The 24387-nt window shown below is 45.8% G+C and overlaps 3 protein-coding genes and 1 long non-coding RNA gene across 5 annotated transcripts in view; 1 reads left to right on the plus strand and 3 right to left on the minus strand.

Moving 5' to 3' along the window:
- The window catches only part of DIABLO (diablo IAP-binding mitochondrial protein), an 18831-nt gene extending 13165 nt beyond the window's left edge, over positions 1-5666 (minus strand). The window contains exons 1-3 of one of the 2 annotated variants that reach the window (XM_070475247.1): positions 5587-5666; positions 4599-4725; positions 946-1077 (exon numbers count right to left, since the gene is read on the minus strand). In XM_070475247.1, the coding sequence (XP_070331348.1) occupies positions 946-1077; positions 4599-4725; positions 5587-5636 (309 nt within the window). In that variant the 5' untranslated portion in view covers positions 5637-5666. The other variant, XM_070475248.1, reaches the window with a different exon arrangement.
- The window catches only part of LOC139037787 (uncharacterized), a 13946-nt gene extending 2297 nt beyond the window's left edge, over positions 1-11649 (plus strand). Inside the window, exon 2 of the long non-coding RNA XR_011490686.1 lies at positions 2467-11649. This is a non-coding gene — a long non-coding RNA (uncharacterized lncRNA). The remainder of the gene's footprint in view (positions 1-2466) is intronic.
- Positions 6032-9610, minus strand: LOC139037786 (uncharacterized). The gene is made up of 2 exons (XM_070475250.1): positions 7069-9610; positions 6032-6218 (listed from the first exon to the last, which is right to left on the minus strand). The coding sequence occupies exon 2, from the start codon at positions 6191-6193 to the stop codon at positions 6059-6061; it is 135 nt and encodes a 44-aa protein (XP_070331351.1). The 5' UTR covers positions 6194-6218; positions 7069-9610; the 3' UTR covers positions 6032-6058.
- VPS33A (VPS33A core subunit of CORVET and HOPS complexes) lies at positions 9708-21966 on the minus strand. Its single transcript, XM_070475249.1, has 6 exons — positions 20990-21966; positions 20300-20367; positions 19300-19437; positions 16317-16454; positions 12216-12384; positions 9708-11697 (listed from the first exon to the last, which is right to left on the minus strand). The coding sequence occupies exons 2-6, from the start codon at positions 20321-20323 to the stop codon at positions 11516-11518; spliced, it is 651 nt and encodes a 216-aa protein (XP_070331350.1). The 5' UTR covers positions 20324-20367; positions 20990-21966; the 3' UTR covers positions 9708-11515.
- Between the last annotated feature and the right edge of the window lie 2421 nt (positions 21967-24387).

Here is a 24387-nt window from a genome sequence, read left to right on the forward strand (position 1 = left end):
GTGCAAATGAAGCAACTGACAAGAGATTAATCTCCAAAGTATACAAATGGCTCATGCAGCTCAATATAAAAAAAAAAAACCCAATCAAAAAATGGACAACAGACCTAAATAGACATTTCTCCCAAAAAGACATACAGATGGCCAAAAAGCACATGAAAAGATGCTCAACAGTACTAATTAGAGAAATGGGGGGGGGGGGGGTGGGGGGGGTGGGGGTGGGGGGGTGGGATGCAAGCTACAATGAGGTATCACCTCACATTGTCAGAATGGCCATCATTAAAAAAATCTATAAACAAACTCTGGAGAGGGTGTGGAGAAAAGGGGACCCTCCTACACTGATGGTGGGAATGCAAACTGGTACAACCACTATGGAGAACAATAGGGAGGTTCCTTAAAAATCTAAAACTAGAACTACCATATGACCCAACAATCCCACTCTTAGGCATATATCCAGAGAAAGCCATAATTTAAAAGGTGGCATATACCTCAGTGTTCACTGCAGCGCTATTTACAACAGCCAGGACATGGAAGCAATCAACAGAGAAATAGATTAAAAAGATGCGGTACATATATACAATAGAATATTACTCAGTCATAAAAAGGAATGAAATAGTACCATTTGTAGGGATGTGGATGGATCGAGAGGGTGTCGTACAGAAGGAAGTAAGTCAGAAGGAGAAAAAAATCACCTAATATTGCTTATATGTGCAATCTAGAAAAATGGTACAGGTAAACTGATTTGCAAAGCAACTTTTTTTGGTCAAGGGCCAGAGAGTGGTCTGTTTGCAACTATTCAACTCATGAAAGCAGTCACAGACAATACACAAATGAACCTGGCCATGTTCCAATCAAACTACAAACACAGGCAAGACTGGATTTGATCTGTGAGCCATAGTTTGCTAATGATGGATTTAGATGATCAAGATTTAACGAGGAGACACTTACCTTAGTATATTCAGTGATTGCTTCAATCAATGCATATGTGGTCTGAGAGAGAAAGGTAGAGGTGCTATCTGTTACCAAAGACACAGCCCTCCTCATCAATGTATCGTTACTAAGAGAATGAGGCTCCGGTTTCTGAAAGACACAAACATTTTTACTTAACTTTTAACCTAAAGCTCAAGCTGAGATCACAGCCAAGGGAAAAACGTAATTCTCACACTGCAACTACACTCTGCTGCTTCTGTGTTAACTTTTTCTTTTAAAGCTTTATTTGTGCTATTAAAGACAACATATGAAAATGATTCTACTGTATGCTTTCTACCTACTTTTATTCATCATTCTCTGCTCCGAAGAGCAAAGTATTCCTTTTTATAAAAGGCTAGTACTTACAATCACAAATTTCACAAAGTTATGATTCTTCATTACCACAGTGCTAGATGCTTGGGATATAAAGATAAGAATCTTAAAGATTTCAGATGGAGGAGGAGGAGTTGAAGCTAAGAGTGAACTAGAAAATTAATACAATCAAGTACCATGGGTGCTATGGAAGAAGTCTGGAGGGGTGCACATAAGGAAGCAATCACATCTATGTTGAATGAGAATAGTTTAGAAAAGGTTTCACAGAGCTGATAAGGAGTTAAGTTGAGCCTAAGAAAGTATAAACGGCTGGTGGAGAGGGCGAATCCCTCTTGATTGAGCTGTACATGTACAGTCTTGGTTGGGGGGAGCAAGCATTCTTTCCTCTGACCTTAGCTGTTGTATTTCAAAAAAACAAAAACCAGTATAACCAGCTCATGAGTTAAGGGGGCTGTGACCACCTTGATTAAATACTAGCAACTGTGATGACTCTCCCCTTTTTCTCCCTCAGCAGAGGACTTATTGTATCAGAACTAACAAACCAATCCCTCTATCATCTGTTATCTCATTTTTGCTATTTAGAGCATAAACACATTGAGGGGGCCTGGGTTTGATCCCTGATCCGGAAACTAGATCCAACATGTGGCAACTAAGAGTTCACATGCCACCATAAAGATCAAAGATCTCATGTACTGTAACTAAGACCTGGTGCAGCCAAAAAAAGATACATGAATAAATCATGAATTATATTTATCACAGTTATATTTCATTCGATCAAATAAACAAGAATTTATTATGTACCTCTTGCATTGAGGAGCTATAGAGCAAAGAATGATATCCCCTCTGCTCATGAAAAGCTAATTTTGACTTATTCTGGTAAGTTAAGTCTTCATAATACCCTCCTTTTTTAAAATACAAATTTATTTTTATACCACGCTCAGTTGTGTCTGACTCTTTGCAACCCCATGGACTGTAGCCCACCGGACTCTTCTGTCCATGGGATTTCCTAGGCAAGAATACTGGAGTGTGTTGCCATTTCCTCCTCCAGGGGACGTTCCCAACCCTGTGTCTCCTTGACCTGCTGAGCCATCAGGAAAGCCTATCTATTTTTGGTTTCATCAAATGCCTTCCATTCTACAATGCTTATTTACTTGTCCCTCACCACAGTCCAGGTATTATTACTCTGGTTGGGGAAGATTCCACATGCCCGTGAGGCAACTAAGCCGCAGTGTCACAACTACTGAGCCCGCGCTCCGCAACATGAGAAGCCTATATACAGCTACAGAGTAGCCCCTGCTCACCGAAACCAGAGAAACCCCGAGTGCAGCAGTGAAGACCCAGCACAGCCAGAATGAATAAAGAAGTTAAAAAAAAAAACACAGGGGGTGGGGTCTGTGTCTGAAGACAAGCAGGATTAGAATGGACAGGTATCCTGGGTTAGATAAAACAAGGAGGAAAATACATATGATGCAAGCAGGGCATGTTTGGGAATCCAGCCTGGTTGCTGAACTATGAGGAAGTTCTCTGGATTTTAGTTTTTTGACACAGAATGGAGAGCCACTGTAGGCTCTGAAGAACGGAAGTGGCAACGCTATTCCTGCAGGAGAGTGAGTTGAGGCTCCTGTCTACCAAAGGCTCCTGACATCTGACCTAGAACTGAGTGAGGTAACTAGGGCTTAAGAACAAGATGCAAACTAGAAAGGACAAACAAAAAAATCTTTTGGAGGAAGAAAGAAAAGGCTGTCCTAACTGTGACTGAAAATGACCTGGTGTCCCAAGTAAGCCTTTTTAGGTTAAAGACTATCAGTCTGCAGAGATGAGGGCCGAAGTAAGGCACCGAAAGGAAAGGGCTCATGAGTGAGCCTCAGAAGATGCTGAAAATAATTGTGAAAAAGGGAATTAATCTTGCTGTCATGATTAAACACACATTTAAGTATCAAGTACATTTTGCCAAAATGTTTGCTGGTTTCCTATTCAGTCCTTCCTGATAAAGTATATAACCAATGGTTTTAAAATAAGATATCACTTCCCTATCAGCTGTCTACTTGACAGCTCCACTTAGACGTCATTTCCAAAACTGAACTCTTCAATTTTCTCCTCCCAAAACCCACTCCTCTCCATCCCAGTATCTGGCAACACCATTCTTTCAGTTGCTGAGGCCTTTTAAAACCACTGGAAATTAAGTTCTATACTTCACATCTAACCCAACAGCAACACCTGCTGACCGTCAGCCCACTTCTCCCCACCTGATTCAGGCCCAGGATCATCTCATGCCTGGACCCCAACTGGTCTTTTTAGTTCCACACAACAACCTTTAAAAACTTATGTCAGTGTGGGAGAAGGCGAGGGTGGGATGTTTCAAGAGAACAGCATCGAAACATGTATATTATCTAGGGTGAAACAGATCACCAGCCCAGGTTGGATGCATGAGACAAGTGCTCGGGCCTGGTGCACTGGGAAGACCCAGAGGGATCGGGTGGAGAGGGAGGTGGGAGGGGGGACCGGGATGGGGAATACATGTAAATCCATGGCTAATTCATTTCAATGTATGACAAAAACCACTGCAATGTTGTAAAGTAATTAGCCTCCAACTAAAAAAAAACAAACCTTATGTCAAAAAAACACACAAAACACCTTATGTCAGGGGTGGGAGGGAGGCTCAAGAAGGAAGGTATATATGTATACTTATAGCTGATTCACATTGTATGGGAGAAACCAACACAACAGTGTAAAGAAACTATCCTCCAATTAAAGATACAATTTAAAAAAATGTCAGACCATAATAATCTTATGTTAAAACCCCGTGGCTTCTTTATCATAATAAATCCCAATGCTTACAACGGCCCACAAAGTACAAACGTCGAAGTACATTTTGACCCGCCGCTATCTGTGAGCTTATCTGTTTTTCTCTCATTCCACTTTTTCCTCCTCCTCCTCTCCAGAATGTGAGATTTACAAAAGCAGAAATCTTCTTGTGTATGACACATAAAAGTTGCCCCATAAAGTTTTTCTGAATGAAAAGATTATTGTTCTGTAATACATTCTTTTCTTTCTTCCCTCTTTATACAATTTGACCAACTTGACATACCAGTTTCTACCAAATGAGACCATCAAAATGAGGATATTAATATACCTGCTCAGCCATGAAACGACGCTGATACAGCATACCATCGCCTGGGGCTGGGGAGGGCGCTGGGCGAAAGCCATTAGAGCCTGTCAGACGCTTCATTGCCTGTTTGAGACTTCAGAGGACACAGTACACAAAAACCCGAAACACTGAGTGACAGACGGTACTTCACCTGGGCAATAGGGACTGCACACAGAGTGACCCCGAATCCCACAGCCACCGTTTTGTGCCATGGTCTTAGCAATTCCGAGAAACAGCGCTTCTTAAAGTTAGCCACGACAGGAACACACTGTCTGTACCTAGAAACAGAGTTCAGTAAGTTTAATAAGGCACAACCACCCATCTGGAAGAACCTCTTCAATTTACGTGGAGGGGTTGGAGACTCAAAGTGGGGCCAGGCTGGAACCCAAATGATGACATAGGGTGACTTTTCACAGGACGGGACTCAGTAGGCAACGGGGCGGACAAAAAGGCCTGGACTCGCACAAACAGGCAATCACTACTTGGCTCCCCCCGCGAGGGAATGCGGGCGGATGGTGGTGGAGTTTAAGAGGTACCAGGTGCAGACGTGTAAATAGTGGTCTCAAAGCTTTTTAAAAAACTAAGGCCCAAATAAAACGCTTCTGCAGGCAGGATTTAGCGCTGGTCCTCTGGCCTAGGCTGCAAGGGATCTGCTGGTTCCTGCGATACGAGGTTGAGCCCACAGGCGCTGCGAGGGAAACAAGGCCGGCTTGGAAGCCGACCACTTCCGGAACTCCTCCGCCCTCAGGGAAAACTCCCTCCGGCAAGCCATCGCCGGCCAAGGCCTCTCCCCTTAATTATCCCTTGTGACTTCGAGAGGCCAACCGAAGTCACTTTGCGGGCAGACCGAGACGCCCTCAAAAGACAGACCGAAGTGGGGGAATGCTCTCTCGCCAGGTGAACAACGAAAAAGCCGTCAGTGGGACGTGAAGTCCGGGCTAGTCCCGGGAGGCTGGAGGTCTCAGAGCCGGAGTAGGGGCGGGGCGTCCTCAAAACTCCGAGAGGGGTGGGAAGCCGTGACCCGCTCGGCCGAGCAGCGAAGCGCGAGCCCGCAACGCTGGGGGTGCAGTCTAGTTACGGCGCTCTCAACGTTCCCACTCTCCGTCCGACCCTGACCTCCTACACAACCGCAGCGGTACCTGAAAAGCGAGGATACGCTCCGAGAAAGCCAACTCTGTAGAGCCGCCATTCCGCGGCGGCAGGACTCCAGAAGCACACGCCGGAAGTGATGGCACTCCGCAAGCAGGGGCCGAGGAGCGGCCGCCTCTTGAGAGGGCTTAGTCCCATGGCCACGCCCCCGCCCGAGAGCGCAGTCGGGATTGGACAGACGAGGAAAGGGGCGGGGCTGGAAGTAAAGGCAGAAACCGCGTGGCCAGACACCTAACCGCCGGAGCTTCCGCGTGGGGCGGGGCGGACCCTGGGCTAGGGGAAGCCGAGCGAAGTCGGCCGTCGTGAGGGGTGTTTGGACAGGTTGTCGGGAGAATTCTCTCGTGGCCGTGCGGGCCCGTCAGGACAGAGGTCGGAGGCGGAGCAGCGCCCGGGAGGGCAGGTGGTTGGGGCCGCGGGCGGGGCGGGAGGTGGGAGGGGCAGGGAGCCGGGCCGGCGGCGCTGTCACTTCAGCACCAGGAAGTAGGTGGTCCAACCGGCCAGCAGCAGCGCCCCGATGAGCACCGTGTAGCTGAGGAGCACGAAGGCCAGCAGCTCTCGCAGGAGCTGCAGCACGTGGATGGTGGACGAGGTCGGCATCGCCCTACACGGGAGGCCCGAGGACCTGCGGAGTGGGGGCACGCAGGAGACCCTGAGCACGCCAAGAGGACGGTTCTCTCTCTAGACCAACCTCTGCTGGACACTAAGCAAGCGCTACCGAGTCCGGCACCGTTAGAGGCAGTGTGGACACGGGGCTAGACTAGGACCTCTAAAAAGTAAACACACCTTCCTAAGGCTAAGGAAGCCCGAAGTGCTGATTTTCTCCGTAACAACCACGTGGACACTGTCTGTATTTACATTATGTAGTTCTTTTAAACCGAACGTTCTCCTCATTGTTTGGCTCCTGATCTGGATTTGAGCTCAGAGGAGGGAAGCCTGGAGAGGAGAGTTCCCAGTTCCCGCTGCTGCACTGGCCTTCATCTCCAACCCTCTCCTCCCGTCCACCTCCTGCATTTTTAATGTTTTGAGTGTTGCTAATGGGCTGATGGAGTAAAGCTTGCTGTTTGCCATCATTCAAGCTGCAGCCCCAGCTGCCAGCGCTGCTTGGGAGAGAAAAAGAGATCCTTTTGAGTAGGGGGAAAGCAGCGGGCACTCACTGCAGCCCTTCTGCAATTTCTGTGGCCCCAAGGCTTATCAGTTTACAAGAGTTTGAGGACCGCTGCTTTGTGGCTAGGCATGCTTGCCCTTCTGGCCAGCCAGGATCGCAGAAGTGCCAAGAGGTGGGTATCAGTTTGACTCTGGGCTTATCTCTTTGCCCGTCATGCTCTTGGCATCCGCTCCAGCCCTCTATCTTCCGTCACGGATGGAATCAGATGGTAACAATGACAAACCAATTCTTTACCTCCACTGCTGCCCTACCCAGCAACACCCCTTAGTGCCAGCCACCTACTTCCCTGTCTCCCCATTTCACTCACTCAGCAAAGTTTCCACGACTCCTCCACTGTGGCAGCTCCACGGTCCCTCTCCGGTTTGCTGTCCGAAGGTAGGCTTGTGTGCGCTCCAGCGATGTCGGCAGAGCTGAGGGACTTTCAGGCAGCAGCTGCGCTCACCAACTAGGTGTGGTCTAGAGACCAATCACAATCTCCACGTGGTCCCCGAGCTCTCACGGAGCTGCGCACAGGCAAGTCCAGACCAGGCGGGGCGCTGGCAGGCTTGCCCACCCTCTGCCTGTGTCACCATCACAGCCCACACAGCTCTGAGGTTGCCTGCAAAAGCTCCTGCCTCAGAGGTGCTGAGCAACTGGTACACAGTGGGGATTTCAAGGCCCTCCTGCCTGGCTTTTCTAAACAGTGGGTGGGATACAGTCCAGATTCTTTTCTAACAAACTTCCACAAAGAGCAGTTCCATCCTTGAGTCTCAGACAAGAAGAACCACTGTACATACAACATTCACTTATGACTGCCCAACTAAAGCAAAAACTTTAGCTTTTTTATTTTTGTCTTAAAACATGCAATTTCAAGCATTTGTGTGAGAACTAGCTCAGAAAACCAAGAGCTCTCAAGTGCTCAGTTCTAATTCAGTGTTGCCGTTTAGAGACTCATCATATAGACACCTTCGCAATGTACCTACTTCCAACTTCAACTCTGCCAAATGTAAGGTAAAAAGAACCAGTCAGGATTCCAGCCAATAAAGAACAGACCCTTTCCCAGATGTAGCAATGAAGGGAAAAGAAAGCACAAACTTTATGCTGCTCCCCGTTCCTCTGCTTTTTGTAGTAGTTTGTAGTTAAGACTGTGTTTTGACCTTTAAAAAAAAAAGGCAGTGTGGACATCAACCCTTTTATCAACATCATCATCCAGAAGCCAAATGGCTCTCTAATTTGATCAGGATCTCTTATTATCAAATCATTGCCCCGCTGCAGCCGGGTTGAAAACAGGAGTGGAACATTATCAAGCTGCGTGCAGGAAGCCGGTGAGTAATTACTCCCCACAGAGACCTGGTCATCTGGAGGGCTGTGTCCTGCCTAGTCACAGGCAAGTATGGCTGAGATTTATATTCTAATCCCACACCAAAGTAACATGCAAAAGGCTACTGGAACAGCCCTGGTTCTGTTACCCTTTAACTCTCACATCCTTCACATGGACATCTGAAGGCAGTTCCGTGTTCCAGCCTTTGTAGACTCTAGTCACCACCCAATCAGGGGTATTTTATACCACGGAGTGGCCTTCCCAGGTGGCTCAGTGGTATAGAATCTGCTTGCCACTGCAGAAGACACGGGTTTGGTCTCTGGGTCCGGAAGAACCCCTGGAGAAGGAAATGGCCACCCACTTCAGTATTCTTGCCTGGGAAAATCCCATGGACAGAGGAGCTTAGTGGGCTACAGTCCATGGGGTCACAAAGAGTCAGACCTGACCTAGCAACTAAATAATATCGCAATGGAGTAACTGAAGCTGAGACACATTATATAGCTTGAAGTTCACATGCATCCATTTAGAAGTAAGAGAGTCTGAGAAATTTTACAGTACTGTCTTTGATTGTTGGATGACAAAAAGCATCCTCTATTTTCTACAGTATGTCATTGTTAAACCATAGGACTGAAATATATACAAGGTTCTCAAGTATAATTCATTCTGTTTATCATTCATAGTCTATGCGGTGTCTGTATTTCTCTGCCTTGCCATCTTTATCACAGCCCCTCTTACTGGCTGCTTTAGGCACTCAGTTTGTTCTGGTATTTTTTTTTTTAAGAAGTATTTTTTTTTTTTTTTTTGAGTTCAGCTCTGCTGATATAAACAGTACAACTGAGGACAAGAGACAGACTGCATGTCAGATTAATTATAATCCACCTGTTGTGAGGACAAAGCTACAGTGGTTGAACACATGGAAATCTCCCTTCCCAGTTCTCTTCAAGAATTAAATGTGCTGTTACCTGGATTCGGGGAGAATGGATACATGTATGGCTGAGTCCCTTTGCTGTCCACCTGAAACTATCACAACATTGTTAATCAGCTACACTCCAATATACAAGAAAAAGTTTAAAGTGCACTGTTTTAAACCTCGTGTAACCATTAGTCTCTTGCTCCACAGTTAAACTACAGTTCAAATACTTATTTCTCTTTTGGCTACAATTCAAAAGTGTACAGAAGGACACAAAATAGCGCCTATGTAGGCTTCTTTATCTACGGAGACTTCTTTTTGTAGGACTGCTGGTGTTGCAGAACCGTCTACCCAACTAGACAAAAAGTCCAGACATGATGTAAACAATCCACCCTTTCCAAGAATAAATGTACCATTCACGTACCCTTTTTCTCAGTAAGGGCACACTTCTTTGGGACAAAGACTGCTTCAAGTATTAAGTGAACTTACACAAAGGCATATAATATATAATTATCCCTCACTTTCTATTTGCATACAAATGAAGCAATTGAGGTTTTGAAGTCTTACGCTGAATGCATTTTTAGCAGCTGACCTAACTATGCTCAGAGCAAGAGAGTGTGGAGAGTCATGAGTGAATGCAGACACATGAGACACAACTGAGCATCTGTTCACAGAACAAAACCCCAGCCAAGGGGACTTGACTGGACTTGAATTGAATCCCAGGAGCCAAAAACACTGATGGACAAGGTGCATTTTATTCTCTACAGCAGCTGAGACTGAGAGCCACTGGGGCTGGAAGGTATAAACTAATCTCCCTGGGCTAACAAGGAGTTGAGAAAGGATTCCTAAAACAGGAATTGCTTTCTTTAAGACCTTTCCAAATACTGAATGTTAAAGGCAAGTTAAATTCACAAGAAGCTAATCTTTTAAATATTCCCTCTTCTACCCCTCATTTTCACATTAAAGAGATTCTTTTTCTTAATGCAGAATTTTTCCTTCACTCATAACATGGCGCGTGCTAACAGAATTTCACTAGAGAAAAAAGAGACAAAAACATGTACAGGTACTAATTAACAACAGAAATGACACCTCGGGGGACTTCCCTGGTGATCCGCTGGCTAAGACTCTGCACTCTCAATTCAGGGGGCCTGGGTTTGATCCCTAGTCAGGGAACTAGATCCCACATGCTGCAGCAAAGAAGATCCCAAGTGCTGCAACTGAGACCCAGTGGAGCCAAATAAATATCTTTTTTTTTAAAGAGAAAAGAAATGATACCTGGGGAGGGACACTGACTTTGGACCCCAGCAAAGAGGGGGGGTCAACTAATTTTGCTGGAGACTTGGGCAAGGGCTGTAAAACCATTAATTTAGTCCCCTTCTTGGCCTTAACTCTTTCAGATGCTGGGACGGAGCAGGAGGGAGATTTCCAACTTCGCTGCCAGCACCTTCTCACCTCCCTTCCACAGCCTAGCAGTCTCCCCCGGGAATGGTAGCAGCTGGGATGCCTGGATCACCAACAAGCTGTACCGGAGGGGGATGACATCACCAGACCAGGGAGCTGGGTGTTTCCTAGCAAAACAAACACTCGAGACCATGTAAGGAGTGGCTGTAGACTGCTGGGGCAGCAGGTGTGGCACTTACATGGGAGGGGGAGCTGCCAGATGCTGAAGAAACAAAGCTGTCACTGCTCAAGGGGGGGGGGGGGGACACCAGCTGGATGGTGGGGCTCACGATGAGCAGGGAAGAAAACTGAAGGCATCTATCACTGAAATTTCTTAAGAGTTAATAACACGTGCACTAAGAACGCATCTTCAAATACATTCTGAGAAAGCTGAGTCTTCCTCAGTGTAAAAAGCCCTTGATAAGTCGGGGACCCACAACAATTCAGCTGATCACAGAGAGCATAAACTCTGTCCTGGGGCAAGAAGCTCTTCCAAACCTTTGCTTTTTTAGAAGCAGAGGAATCAAAACTTGCCCTGACGACCGGGTAACACAGACTGGTGACACTGGATGGAAGGTGCCATGTTCTACAGGAAGAAACAATCTCAAACTCAGGGATTTGAGATAACCAGCCTCAGGCCCCTAACACTTGGCCACTGCCCTAGGCATGATGCACCTCCAAGAAACTCAGCACTATTTATTAGGGGTTGGACTTCCACATTTATTTTCATTTTTACCTGGTTGGTCCCTGCGTTCTTAAGAACTGGCCCCATTTATGTGGCTGAACAGATTACCCATCCCCACTACCCTTCATATATTTCCAGAGGTCTCTAATGGAGATCCTGGGCTCAGAACATTAAAAACTGGGATTTCTTTTACACAGGCTGAGTCTCTTCCATTCTTCTTTGAGAAATTTAAGAACACAAAAAGAGAAACTGAAAGGAGAAAACAGCCTAATTTAAGAAGCTGACCCCAAAGTAAATTCTGCATTCCTGTTCTTATTCCTGTTATTCCTGTTTCTCCATGGAACAGCACTGCTGTTCCAGTAACTTCTTCAAAGGAGCAATTTATTCTGTAGTTCACTGGTAAGTCTACTTGGAACGCCCTAGAAAGGTTTTTCCATTAGTGACTCTATCCAGCTGGCCCCGTTGATTAGTTTAGTGGTGGCGATGACATATTCTGTACCTCCATCTTCCAGCTGGGAGAGAAATCGCAGGGCGGCAATTTCAGCAAAGGTTACACCCCCGAGGAAAAAGATCAGAGTGACTCGGTTTTCTCCTGGCTGACCTAAAATTTGAACATTTCAGAATGAAGAATCAGTATCATTATTTTAAAAAATTATGTATTTATTTTTGGCTGTGCAGCATGTGAGATCATAGTTTCCTGACCAGGGATCAAACCCTCACCCCCAGCATTGGAAAGCAGAGTCTTAACCCCTGGACTGCCAGAGAAGAACTATTTATTATTGATGCTTCTCTTCCCACCTCTTAAAAAGACTGCATCATTCCTAAGAAAAGTCATATATGTCTTGGTACAGATGGTTCACAAGAAACTCAGGAACCATGATTTTGATCTCAATGTTTTCTCTAACTTCGGAGATCCTCAACTCAGAGACTGAAATCTGCTAGTCCTGAGGGAGTAATGAGTTCCAGTGCTTACAATGTAATTCACAACTAACAAAAGCGGCATATTGGACTCTGACTCCTAAGTCCTTTACGAATGTATTTTTACAAAGCAATTGCTCTAATACGTGAAAACCACAGAAACAGTGCATGAGTATCTGTAGATATGGGCCCTGGACTTACGCTTCTTTTGCAGTCCTGTGGGCAACGGCTGCCGTTCCTCAAAGTGGGGCCCTGGGAGGATGCGCAGAACTTCCTCAATACTCCGCCAGCCAGGCCGGGAAAGCAGCTGGGCCAGTCGCACACTGAGTGGGGCGTAACCGCTGTACACGTACGATATGTCCGTGGGGTTCTGTTCAATCATTGAAGAGAAAAGCGCTTGTACAGCAAGAGACAGAGAAGTGAGCCACCTAACTGCGGCTTTGGGGGTAATGCAAAGTTATTTGATTTGGCTTTGAAGGTAGAAACACAAAGCCCCAAAATAGTCTGCTCCAATGCTGAAATATCTGGCAGCAATATTGAAATATCTTTCTCTAATATCAAAATATTCTTCTCCGGTCTACTCATGCTTCGCTCTGTTCTCAGCAGCCAAGGGTTCACTTTCTTCTTTTTTGTAAGCTATTTTTAATTGGAGGATAATTACTTTACAATCATGTGTTTCTGCCATACATCAACATGAATCAGCCATGTGTGCATGTGCTCAGTCGAGTCTGACTCTGCGGCCCCATGGACTGGAGCCCGCCAGGCTCCTCTGTCCACTGCATTTTCCAGGCAAAAATACTGGAGTGCATTGCCATTTCCTCCTCCAGGGGATCTTCCTGACCCAGGGATCAAACCCTAGTCTCCTGCATGGGCAGGCGGGTTCTTTACCACTAGCACCACCTGGATAGGTATACATACATCCCCGCCCTCTTGAGCCTCCCTCCTACCCCATCCCACTCCTCTAGTTTGTCACAGAGCATTGGATTTGAGCTCCGTGCATCACACAGCAAATTCCCACTGGCAAGGTATTTAACATATGGTAATGGACATGTTTCCATGCTACTCCCTCCAAAGGTTCACTTTTGATTCAAACCTTCAAAAGCCACTCAAAGCATCTCGAGGTACTGAAGATGGAAAGTTGTTACTTGGTTTAGCAAGAAACTTCTTGGCAGGTAAAGTGGCACTGTCTAGCTGAGAAATAGAACCCTTGGACCCATCAATTCTGCTTTCAGGCATCTATCCCACAGAGGGGCTTGTACTCCAGAGGAGAAAAGACCAAAGCACAAACATATTAATGCAACACTGTATGAACTAGTGAAAGACTGCAAATGACTTGAATTTCTAATAAATCATAAAACAAGATATAACTGAAAAACCACTATGGAGCAATTAAAAAGAACTTAAAAGAATGAAGGAGGGGGGGACTTCTCTGGTGGTCCAGTGGTTAAGAATCTACCTCCCAATGCAGCAGATGCAGGTTTGATTTCCTAGCTGGGGAACTAAGATCTCACATGCTGCAGTGCAGCTAACCCCATGAATCATAGTAAAAGATCCCACATGCAGCAACTAAGACCTAATGCAGTCAAATACATATATAAAAGAATGAAGGAGGGGCCTTCCCTGGTGATCCATTGATTAAGACCCTGTACTTCCATATATGCAGGAAGCACAGGTTCCATCCCTGCTTGGAAGTAAGATCCTGAGTGCTGAGAGAGTAAGAGGCGGATGGGTGAGGTAGGTACAGGCTGGTCACGGCAGCGAAGAGCCAAACTAATACATGATTCACATTGTACAATACAGGAATTATGGCTGTCATTCCAATCCCAAAGAAAGGTAACGCCAAAAAATGTTCAAACTACCACACCATTGCACTCATCTCATACGTTAGTAAAGTAATGCTCAAAATTCTCCAAGCCAGGCTTCAGCAATATGTGAACCATGAACTTCCAGATGTTCAAGCTGGTTTTAGAAAAGGCAGAGGAACCAGAGATCAAATTGCCAACATCTGCTGGATCATCAAAAAAGCAAGAGAGTTCCAGAAAAACATCTATTTCTCCTTTATTGACTATGCCAAAGCCTTTGACTGTGTGGATCACAATAAACTGTGGAAAATTCTGAAAGAGATGGAAATACCAGACCACCGGACCTGCCTCTTGAGAAACCTGTATACAGGTCAGGAAGCAAGTTAGAACTGGCCATGGAACAAAAGACTAGTTCCAAATAGGGAAAGGAGTACATCAAGGCTGTATATTGTCACCCTGCTTATTTAACTTATATGCAGAGTACATCATGAGAAACGCTGGGCTGGAGGAAGCACAAGGTGGAATCAAGATTGCCGGGAGAAATATCAATAACCCCAGATATGCAGATGACACCACCCTTATGGTAGAAAGTGAAGAAGAACTAAAGAGCCTCTTGAGAAAAGTGAAAAAGGAGAGTGAAAAAGTTGGCTTAAAGCTCAACATTCAGAAAACTAAGATCATGGCATCTGGTCCCATCACTTCATGGCAAATAGATGGGAAAACAGTGGAAACAGTGACAGACTATTTTTCTGGGCTCCAAAATCACTGCGGACGGTGATTGCAGCCATGAAATTAAAAGACTTACTCCTTGGAAGGAAAGTTATGACCAACCTAGACAGCACATTAAAAAGCAGAGACATTACTTTGTCAACAAAGGTCCGTCTAGTCAAGGCTATGGTTTTTCCAGTAATCATGTATGGATGTGAGAGTTGGACTATAAAGAAAGCTAAGCGCCGACGAATTGATGCTCTTGAACTGTGGTGTTGGAGAAGACTCTTTAGAGTCCCTTGGACTGCAAGGAGATCCAACCAGTCCATCCTAATGGATATAGGTCCTGGGTGTTCATTGGAGGGACTGATGTTGAAGCTAAAACTCTAATACTTTGGCCACCTGATGCGGAGAGCTGACTCATTTGAAAAGACCCTGATGCTGGGAAAGATTGAGGGCAGGAGGACAGGGGGACGACAAAGGATGAGATGGTTATGGCGTCACTGACACAACGGACATGGGTTTGGGTGGACTCCGGGAGTTGGTGATGGACAGGGAGGCCTGGCGTGCTGCGGTTCAGACACGACTGAGTGACTGAACTGAACTGATATTCCCACCGGGGAGAAACAATCCAATTTTAGCACTGAGAGAAGAGATTGTTTAATTGTTAGCTTTTGTGCCTCTTGGCAAAGCCAAGAAAAGCCAAAAAAAGAATATAAAAAAAATGAAATTTAGAAAGATGGGAATAAATAACAAATATAAAGCAAAGTACACCCTACTTTGAAGACCCAAGGTATAGAATATGCACCATTTATGTAAAAATGTTTGTCCAGGATTGCCTGGTGGTCCAGTGGCTAAGACTCTGTATTCCCAATGCAGAGGGCCCGGGTTCAATCTCTGTTCAGGGAACTAGATCCCACATGCCACAGTTAAGACCCGAGCAGCCAAATAAATAAATAAATATTAAAAAAAAATTTGTCTATACACAGAATCTTTCCGGGAAGATGCATAACAAACTGGTTATAATGATCAATTCTGAGTGGAGACTGAAGTTGGCTGTGGGAGGAACCTTGTTTCTCACCAACTGCTTTCCTTTTGTACTGGATCCTTGCCTGACCCTCCCCACCTTCTACCTGGTGCTCTGTGACCAGGAGGCAGCCCTGTGGGCTCCACACCAGCTGGAAAATGGAGAGAGGACAGGACTGTGCGGTCACGTTTTGTTGCCCTGACTCCCTCTCTGTAATGCTGCCAGAGGCTGGTTGAGCCTCTTGGCTTGTCACCACACAGCTCTGCTCTCCCGGTTCTGGATCCCCTGCCCTCAGACCTCAGGTGGGAAGGGGTGAGTGGTTCTCTACTGCACTGCCTGTCCCTGGTCCAGCCCATCTTTATAAAACTCCATCAAACTACTCAGTACAAGAGCACTGCTTTCTGCTAGGATCCACACATTAAAAAAAAAAAAATTAGAAAACTGTCTTTAGAAAGGAAGGCGGATGAATAGATCAAGTAGCGTTATGTCGTGGCAATAAACCATTAACGGGAACTCAAATGAGTTGAAGTGTGTATGGGGGTGTCTGACTCTTTGCGACCCTGTGGGCTGTAGCCCACCAGGCTCCTTTGGCCATGGGATTTTTCAGGCAAGAATACTGGAGTGAGTTGCCATTTCCTCCTCCAGGGGATCCTCCCCACCCAGGGATCGAACCCAAGTCTCCTACTATCTTCTGCATTGGCAGGTGGTTTCTTTACCACTGAGCCACCCGGGAAGCTCTCAGTGAGTCGAAGAGTAGCATCTTACTTGCTCATTTACATCATCCATCCAAAGGCGTAACGTTTTCCGGAGAGTGGGGTAATTGTTTCTGCCTCCTGTCTGTGGCTTCAGCAGACCAGCCTTCTCAAGGTTATGCAAGGTCAGGATGTGCTCATAGCCGTAGGTCTGCAAGAGAAATCAAATCAGGAAAACTGTTTCTGTGACTTTCAAAAAGGAGCACTTCCAACAAATCCACTGGTGAGCACTCTGGGGCACGTTACCAAAATCCAGGCACTGCCTGTCTATGGGCGCAGGGCAGGGCAGGACGGAAGCCTATCCTAAAGCTGCTTGCCCATGACAACAAATCCAGCTTGCTGGATCCCTCAAAGGATTTAAACTTTCCGCCTTAAAGTTCCAAGAATTTATGGGCCCAACTTAAGTGAGCATCAAATAAATTATAGTATTCTGGACTTCCCTGGCAGTATAGTGGTTAAGATCCCATGTTTCCACTGCAGGAGGTGGGGGTCTGATCCCTGGTCAGGCAACTGAGATCCCCCATAGCATGGCAAAAAAACAAAAATTATAGTATATTTTTATATGGAATATAATTAGCTGTTAAAAGCAGAATGAGGCAGATCTACACATCCTGATTAAGAACAAGTTTCTGGATTTATTCTTAAGGACAAAAAAATAAAATATAGTAAGTCCTCTAGATACAAAAGAGTTCTGTTCTGAGAGCACACTTTTTAAGTCCAGCAAAGTTAGCCTGAGTACCCAGCTAACACAATTGGAGGGCAAGCTGCAGTTTCTCTTAAGCCTCACATTGATGGAATGCACATTCACATCTTGGAAAGCTTGTAACTTTCGAAGGTTTGTGTGTAGGGGACTTACTGTACTTCACATAATAGGATTTTATTTCTATTAAAAGAGATCTAATGAGTAATAAAAGCTGATGCTTATATGATACTTTTCATGTTTTAAGTGCTTTGTATCTGTTAACTCAATCATTCTTACTATAACTCCACGAGGTAGATATTATCATCTCCATTTTACAGAGAACTTTAAATAACTTGCCCAAGGTCACTCAGCTAATGAGTAACAGAGCTGGGACTCAGATCCAGTTGGTCTCGCCCCATGGTCTGTACATGTAAACGTTCTTTGTACACACACGCAAAGAAGGGGATCTGGAAGCACACAAACCAAACTGCTCACGTGAGTCCCCTCCAGGGAGGGGAATGTGGGGGAGCGGGAGGCGAGGAGGGTCACAGTTTGGATTGTGTGTGTGTGTGTGTGTGCGCGCGCGCACGTGCGTGTGTGTGTTAGATGCTCAGCTGTGTCCAACTCTATACGACCCCATGGACTATAGCCCGCCAGGCTCCTCTGTCCATGAAATTCTCCAGGCAATAATAATACTGGAATGGGTTGCCATTCCCTTCTCCAGGGGATTTTCCAAACCCAGGGATTGAACTCGGGTCTCCTGCATTGCAGGCAGATTCTTTACCTTCCGAGCTACCTGGGAAGCCCTTGCACCATATACTTCTGCTTCATTTGAATGTTATATGATGAGAATGCATGTGTAATTTTTTAAAGGCGAAGCAAACAAAAACCCCAAACTAAGTGAGTATTTAGTTTTGACAGTCACATACTTAACTGTAAATAGTAACAGCAAATACATACAGCCTGAAACATTTTTAAACTGGAGAATTTTAAAAACAATGGTGGGCCTTTCCTTACTGTAAAGTAACTGTCTTAAGTAAGACAGCTAAAGAATTGTCATCAGAAAGTTCCCTTCCTCTGTGGAATTGTCTGGTTAAAGAGCAGCAGCACTAGGCCCTGGCTGTCTGGGTTTAGTGCTGGCTCCGGCACATACTATCCATGGGATTCTCTGGGCAAGAACACAACCACCACAGATATGCAGATGGTACCATTCTCACAGCAGAATGTGAAGAGGAACTGAAGACTCTCTTGATGAGGGTGAAAGAGGAGAGTGGAAGAACTGGCTTAAAACTAAGTACTAAAAAAACTAAGATCATGGCATCTGGTTCCATTACTTCAGGGCAAATAGAAGGGGAGAACGTGGAAGCAATGACAGACTTTCCTTTCTTGGGCTCCAGAATCACTGTGGACAGTGACTACAGCTGTGAAATCAAAAGATGCTTGTTCCTTGGAAGAAAAGCTATGACAAACCTAAACAGCGTATTAAAATGCAGAGACATCACTTTGCCAACAAAGGTCCATATAGTCAAAGCTATGATTTTTCCAGTATCATGTACGGATGTGAGAGCTGGATCATAAAGGTGGAGCACCAAAGAATTGATGCTTTTGAACTGTGGTGTTGGGAAGACTCTTGAGAGTCCCTTGGACTGCAAGGAGATCAAGTCACTCAATTCTAAAGGAAATCAACCTGACTATTCATTAGAAGGACTGATGCTGAAGTTTCAATACTCTGACCACCGGATTCGAACAGCCAACTCATTGGAAAAGATCCTCATGCTGGGAAAGACTGAAGGCAAAAGGAGAAGGGGATGACAGAGGATGAGATAGTTAGATGGCATCACCAACTCAACGGACATGAATTTAAGCAAACTCCAGGAGATAGTGGAGGACAGAGGAGCCTGGAGTGCTGCAGTCTGTGATGGCTCAAAGAGACACAACTTAGGGAATGAAAAACAACTGGCACACACTAGCTGGTGACCTTGGGCAAGTTACAGCACTATTCTGTGCCTTAGTTTTCTCATCCATAAAATGGGGATAAGACTATCTTGCTCATTACTTTTGTAAGGATTAAACAAATGAATACACGTAACACTCTTCTAACTAAGCCTGGCATGTAGTAAAAGCTCAATAAACATTTAACCATTGTTATTATTATGCAAACACAGCAGACAATAAATACCAAGGACAATCCCTCCAGGTATTAAAACATTTAAAAGATAATGGAAACACCACACCCAAATAGCAGCTTTGGGAAGTACATTTTTAGAAAGAGGCTTTCACCCCTGGTAAATCAGTCATTTAAAAATATACTGACCTGTAGAATTTCTCTTTTGTAATAATCCAGAACTTTCTGTTTGAGTCCACTATTGCACACAGATTGAAGGCAAACTAGTCTTAACACCTTGATCAGGGGATGTTTTTGGGCAATACAATCCTCAATGTAGCTGTTGACCTGAAAACAAAGTGTAGACAGGTACCAGCATCTGGACTGGGGGCTGACACAACTGGATATTTACTATTATTTTTCAGAGTCAAATAAAGGAGATGAGTGGGAGAAGGGCTCATTCTTTCTGCACTTTGCCTCAGCTCCCTCCAGAGTAGCTCCTTCAGCCCCTGCTACACACACCCCGGCCACCACGCAGACACACCAGAGATCGGGAGCGCAGGCTGGTGAGGCAGACTTGAGGGACCCAGCAGCCTGTCTGGACTCATCTGTCTCCATGGATGGACAACCTCCAGAGGCTGCTGCATGTCCCGGTGTGTGATCCTGGCTACCCCGGCAGCAACTTATCAGCATACAGTAACAAGAATTGGGAATTTTCATAAATTGAATCATTTCAAATTTAGTAATAGAGATGGATATGTAAAGGAACGATCACACCAATTTGCTGGGACCTCCCTGGTGGTCCAGTGGCTAAGACTCAGTGATCCCAATGCAGGGGCCCTGGGATAGATCCCTGGTCAGGGAACTGGATCCCGCATGCCACAGTGAAAAGATTCCACATGCCGCAACCAAGACCTGGTGCAGCCAAATAAATAAATGAATTTTTAAAAAAAGACCAATTCACTTAGGAAGTAAATCTATTCATTTAGAGATCTTTGATTTTAGGGGCAGGGCCTCACCTCTCTGTGCACTGAAGAAAGTGCCTTCAATATAATAATCTTAAATGCTTAAGATCTCTATTTTCACATTTTGCACCTGCTCTTCAAATATTTGGATAAGGCATGGGAATCAAAGCAACTGCTTTGCCAGCTGTAAGCTCGGTCTTGATACGGTATCAGCTGTTTGTTAGGACAGGCTCAGGCTCACATACTTTATCCGTGTCTATTCCAGACATGAACTCCTGCTCCACTGTCAGTTTATCGAAGAAGTCCTCAGAAGCTAAAACGGAAACGGCAAATTCGTAAGTGAGAAATTCAATCAATGTTAATACTTTCACACACAGAGCATGATGACAGCTGGGCAAGGTGTGGGAACCTGGCCCTGAGGGAGCTGCCACCTGAGATCTGCCTCCTCTTAGCCAGGACTGGGACCTTGGAGAGTGAAAGTTGTGCCTTGGGACCTTGCTCTTTCTTGTCAGGACAGAGAATAACATTCATCTGGTAGAGATTTACAGGAACATCGCTACCTGACCATGACCTGACCTGAAGAACAAAGGATCTGACACCAAGAACTAACCAACAACTAACAACCCCCACCCTCACCTTTTGCTTTTGAAGGGGCTTGCTGAAAGCTTTCAGTAACCTTGGGGTTTTTAGGGTATGAGCCACCCTCTCCTTGTATGAACTTAAAATAAACCTTTCTCTGTTTCAAACTCTATAATGTTTTAGTATTGATTGGCCTCACTGTGCCTGGGGCATGTGCACTTGCGATTTGGTAACAGTAGGATGAGGAGGGAAGGCGGGGGATGGATGAGTGAGTGGCTCCCAAAGCTACCCAGCGGGCAGGTGTCTCCCCAGGCGTCCCCACTCGGTCTCACTCATCACCGGAGGGACGTCCTCACCTCCAGCTTATCTGTCAGTTCCTTGTGCATCTGCTTATCCTGCCGATTCTTGTCTTGGTTCCTCTCCAGCAATGTCTTGCCCCCTCGGGTCGCTAACACCAGATCCTTCTGCCGAATTCTGGGCGGGCGCGGTGGCGGCAGTCCGACCCTCCCTGGGCTTGTCCTGGGGATGCTCCCCGGGTTCGGAAGGCTGTTCCCCGGCAGCCAGCAGCTCCAGTTCCTCCTCTAGCTCCAGTTCCAGCTCTGCGGGGCCCTCGGGAAAGGAGTTGAGGGCGGCGACAGCACGACGGATTGCGACCTCGGCCGCAGCGGGCAGCCAAGCGCAATAGGCGCTCTTCAGCTTGGCTGGTGTTGAAGCGCGGCCTCCAGGCCCAGGCAGGAGGCGGGCGGACTTGCCCACGCGGAGCCCTCAGCGGCGCGGCTGGCCGGCCCGCGCCAGGCGGCAGGGTGGAGGAGCCCCGCAGCGCCGGCTGGCCGCGCCCCTCCGCCGATCCCGCGCTCAGGGGGTCGGCGTTTGCTGGGTAGGAGGGGGTGACAAAGGATGAGGAAGGGGAGACTGAGAGGACAGGAAGCAGGAGGAAGGTTGCGAGGGGGAACCGCCGGGTTTTCAGTCGCCCTGTTGCTGCTAGGTGGAGCTGCCGCGGTCGCCCGGGCAACGCTTCGCGGGGCGCTCTGCTGTCGCTGCGACGCTCGATGGAGCCGAGCTCCTTGTCCCTTGGCTCGGCGGCAGCAGCAGCGACGGCGGTACCAGGTCGAGCGCAGCACAGCCCCGCGAGCTCCTCTCTGCCTGCCTCAGCTCCTCCAGTTCTCCCGGCCAACCGCACTCCCCCTCCCCGCCCCTTGCCGGCGCCTGACGCGCGCGGGTACTTATTCAGCGCGTCCGCGAGCGATTCGCCGGTTCACGGATCTCCTCAGCCTCGCCCAGGTGACGCTGGCGGCCTGAACCCCAGCGCGCGCCACCTGTAGAGACCACTGTTGCCTTCCTAACCGTCTCGCGCTTTCCTGGTGCGGCCCCGCCCCCGGCCTCACACCCACCTATCGGTATGGCCCCGCCCCTAGCACGTTCACTTCGGGGTGTGGCCTCGCGAGCACCTCGGAGCACGGCCCCGCCCCCAGCCTCGTTCTCACCTCTGGGCGTCTCACTCCTGCTTCGGGCTTAGGAGTTTGTGTGTGTTCAGTGGGGCTCAGTCTTAGGTGGTCTCCAAGGGAACTGAGAACATTTCTCCAGCCACGATTTTGGGTCTGATTCCCCGTGAGAGTTAAGCAGTCAGGAGAGGGAGCGCTAGAGAGCAATAGAAGAGATGACTTCAGGATCCCAGCATCTTGATGATGACGCAGGAATGCAAGGGATCAGATGCTTTGGAGACCAGCAACCCCGAAAGAAAGGGGTTCTATTTAGAAATAATGGGGAAAAAACCGCTCACAGGTGGGAAATACGAAGCAAATATTCTGCCCAATAATAACTTCTGTTTATTAGACACTTACTATGTGCTATGTCTTGTTTTAAGTGCTAAATACGCATTATCTTCACAAGAATCTTATAAAGTCAGTACTATCACTCTTCCCATTTTACAGAGAAGGAAACTGAGGGCTTGAGAGTTAGGATCGGATCCAGGCAGAGTGACTCCAGGGTTCGCATATATTGTTATTCTCTACTCTCCTCACATATAAATCTTGAGGAAGATAAATGGTAATTGTGAGCAAGATGGCCTGGGTTGATATTCAAGGTGATATCTGGAAAGCTTCCTGCAGTAACCAAACCAAGGACTGAAGAGTCTACTAGGTGATTCCAGTCAGTGCTGGCTTTGACCTCATTGGTGATGCGCTGTCTCCTATCTTCAGAAACAGTCTCATCTGAAGCTAGAATTGGTTCCTTTCCTCTTGGACAACGCATTTTTAAGTTAGATCATACTTTGTTTCTTTTTATCACAATGAGATGGAAATTTCAGCTGAAATGAGTCAAATGATTTCTCCTAACTTCTTCTCCTTGTTAAATTCAGAGCCTGACAATACTCAGGTATATGCATCACTTTCTACCCTCAGACTGAAGGAGAGAATCCCAGAGGTCCTGAGCCTCAGAGCTGTCTTTGTTCTCTTGTGGATTAAAAAGGAGACAGACAATAGAGGGTTTCCCACATCAATCTGAGAGTAAGCTTTGAGAGTTTACCATGGTACCATACCAACAAAGCTCTGTTCTAACACTTTTTATTATATTCCCTTGAGCAGAAATCATGGGCCCATGGTGAAACCAACTACAAATCCCTTTTGTCTTTTTTGATCAGGAAAGGAGAAGTTACTCCTAAAAATAGATTAGGGACAAGAGCAAATAGAATTCTTAATCAAAAGAGGTTTCAGCTATTTATTTTTCCTTAATGCAGACTTGTAGCCTATCTTTCCCCAAAGGTCTTTGTCTTGCCTTCCTTAAACTCAGTGGTCCTACTCTATTAGACTTGCCTGATACTGTGATAATGAACTATTACAATGCTAATAATAACTCTAATTTCTGAAGATCCTTCCTCACAATGTTCCTTTGCCTAACCTGACTAGGAAGCGATCATTTTCTGCTGCAGGTTTGGCCCTAGGTGCTATTTTCCTGTGAATAGTCAAAGGAGACCAGCCCAAGTTTGGAGAATTATTTAGAATAAATGTTCATACATTTGTGGTCCCAGAGCCTCTTTACACTCTTAAAAAATAAAGTTCTTAAAAACCTTTAGTTTATATAGGTTTAGATATCAACATTCACTGTATTAAAAATTAAATGTTTTTTAAAAATACTTATAATAAATCTATTATGTGTTAACATAATGTATTTAATGAAAAATAACTAAATATTCCCAAGCCAAAAAAAAAGTGAACAAGAGGAATGGCATTCTTTTTTATTTTGGCAAATCTCTTTAATGTTTAGCTTAACAGCAGAAAATGGACTTTTATATCTGCCTCTCCATTCAATGTAGTGATGTTTTGTTTTGGTTGAAATATGTGAAGAAAATCCCAAGGATTTGGTTGGGAAAATGAGGAATATTCTCATATTTTATGATTTTATGATTGTCAAGGGTATTTTTCTTTGATAATATACTGAAATTCAACAAGAGACAGCTTCTTACAGATTAGTTGCAATGTGGAATCTAAAACCTGAAGGAAATCCACTCATCTTTCTTCCACAAATGGACTTTTTACCCATATGTGACTGATTCTTTGTGTGTGTGTATGTGTGTGTGTGTGATTGATTCTTTAATAGTATGTATCAGTATTTGGAAAATAATGGTTCACTGAATGATGCAGATCTTCCAAATACTGTTATATGTCTTTATGTATTTCAAAATTCCATTCATTAATATCACCACTGATATCATCAGAAAAGTCTTTAAGTATTGACAAGCTATCAAGCTCACTGGGGT

This window comes from Odocoileus virginianus, chromosome 12 (genome assembly GCF_023699985.2).
Source record: "Odocoileus virginianus isolate 20LAN1187 ecotype Illinois chromosome 12, Ovbor_1.2, whole genome shotgun sequence".
Lineage (NCBI taxonomy): Eukaryota > Metazoa > Chordata > Mammalia > Artiodactyla > Cervidae > Odocoileus > Odocoileus virginianus.

Coding starts and splice junctions, on each gene's coding strand:
- LOC139037786 (XM_070475250.1), bottom strand. CDS start 6,193: ATGCCGACCTCGTCCACCATCCACGTGCTGCAGCTCCTGCGAGAGCTG.
- VPS33A (XM_070475249.1), bottom strand. CDS start 20,323: ATGTCTGGAATAGACACGGATAAA. Junction 12,385..16,316: donor TGGATGATGTAAATGAGCAA/GTAAGATGCTAC, acceptor ATGATTGAACAG/AACCCCACGGACATATCGTA. Junction 11,698..12,215: donor CACAGGACTGCAAAAGAAGC/GTAAGTCCAGGG, acceptor TTCAAATTTTAG/GTCAGCCAGGAGAAAACCGA.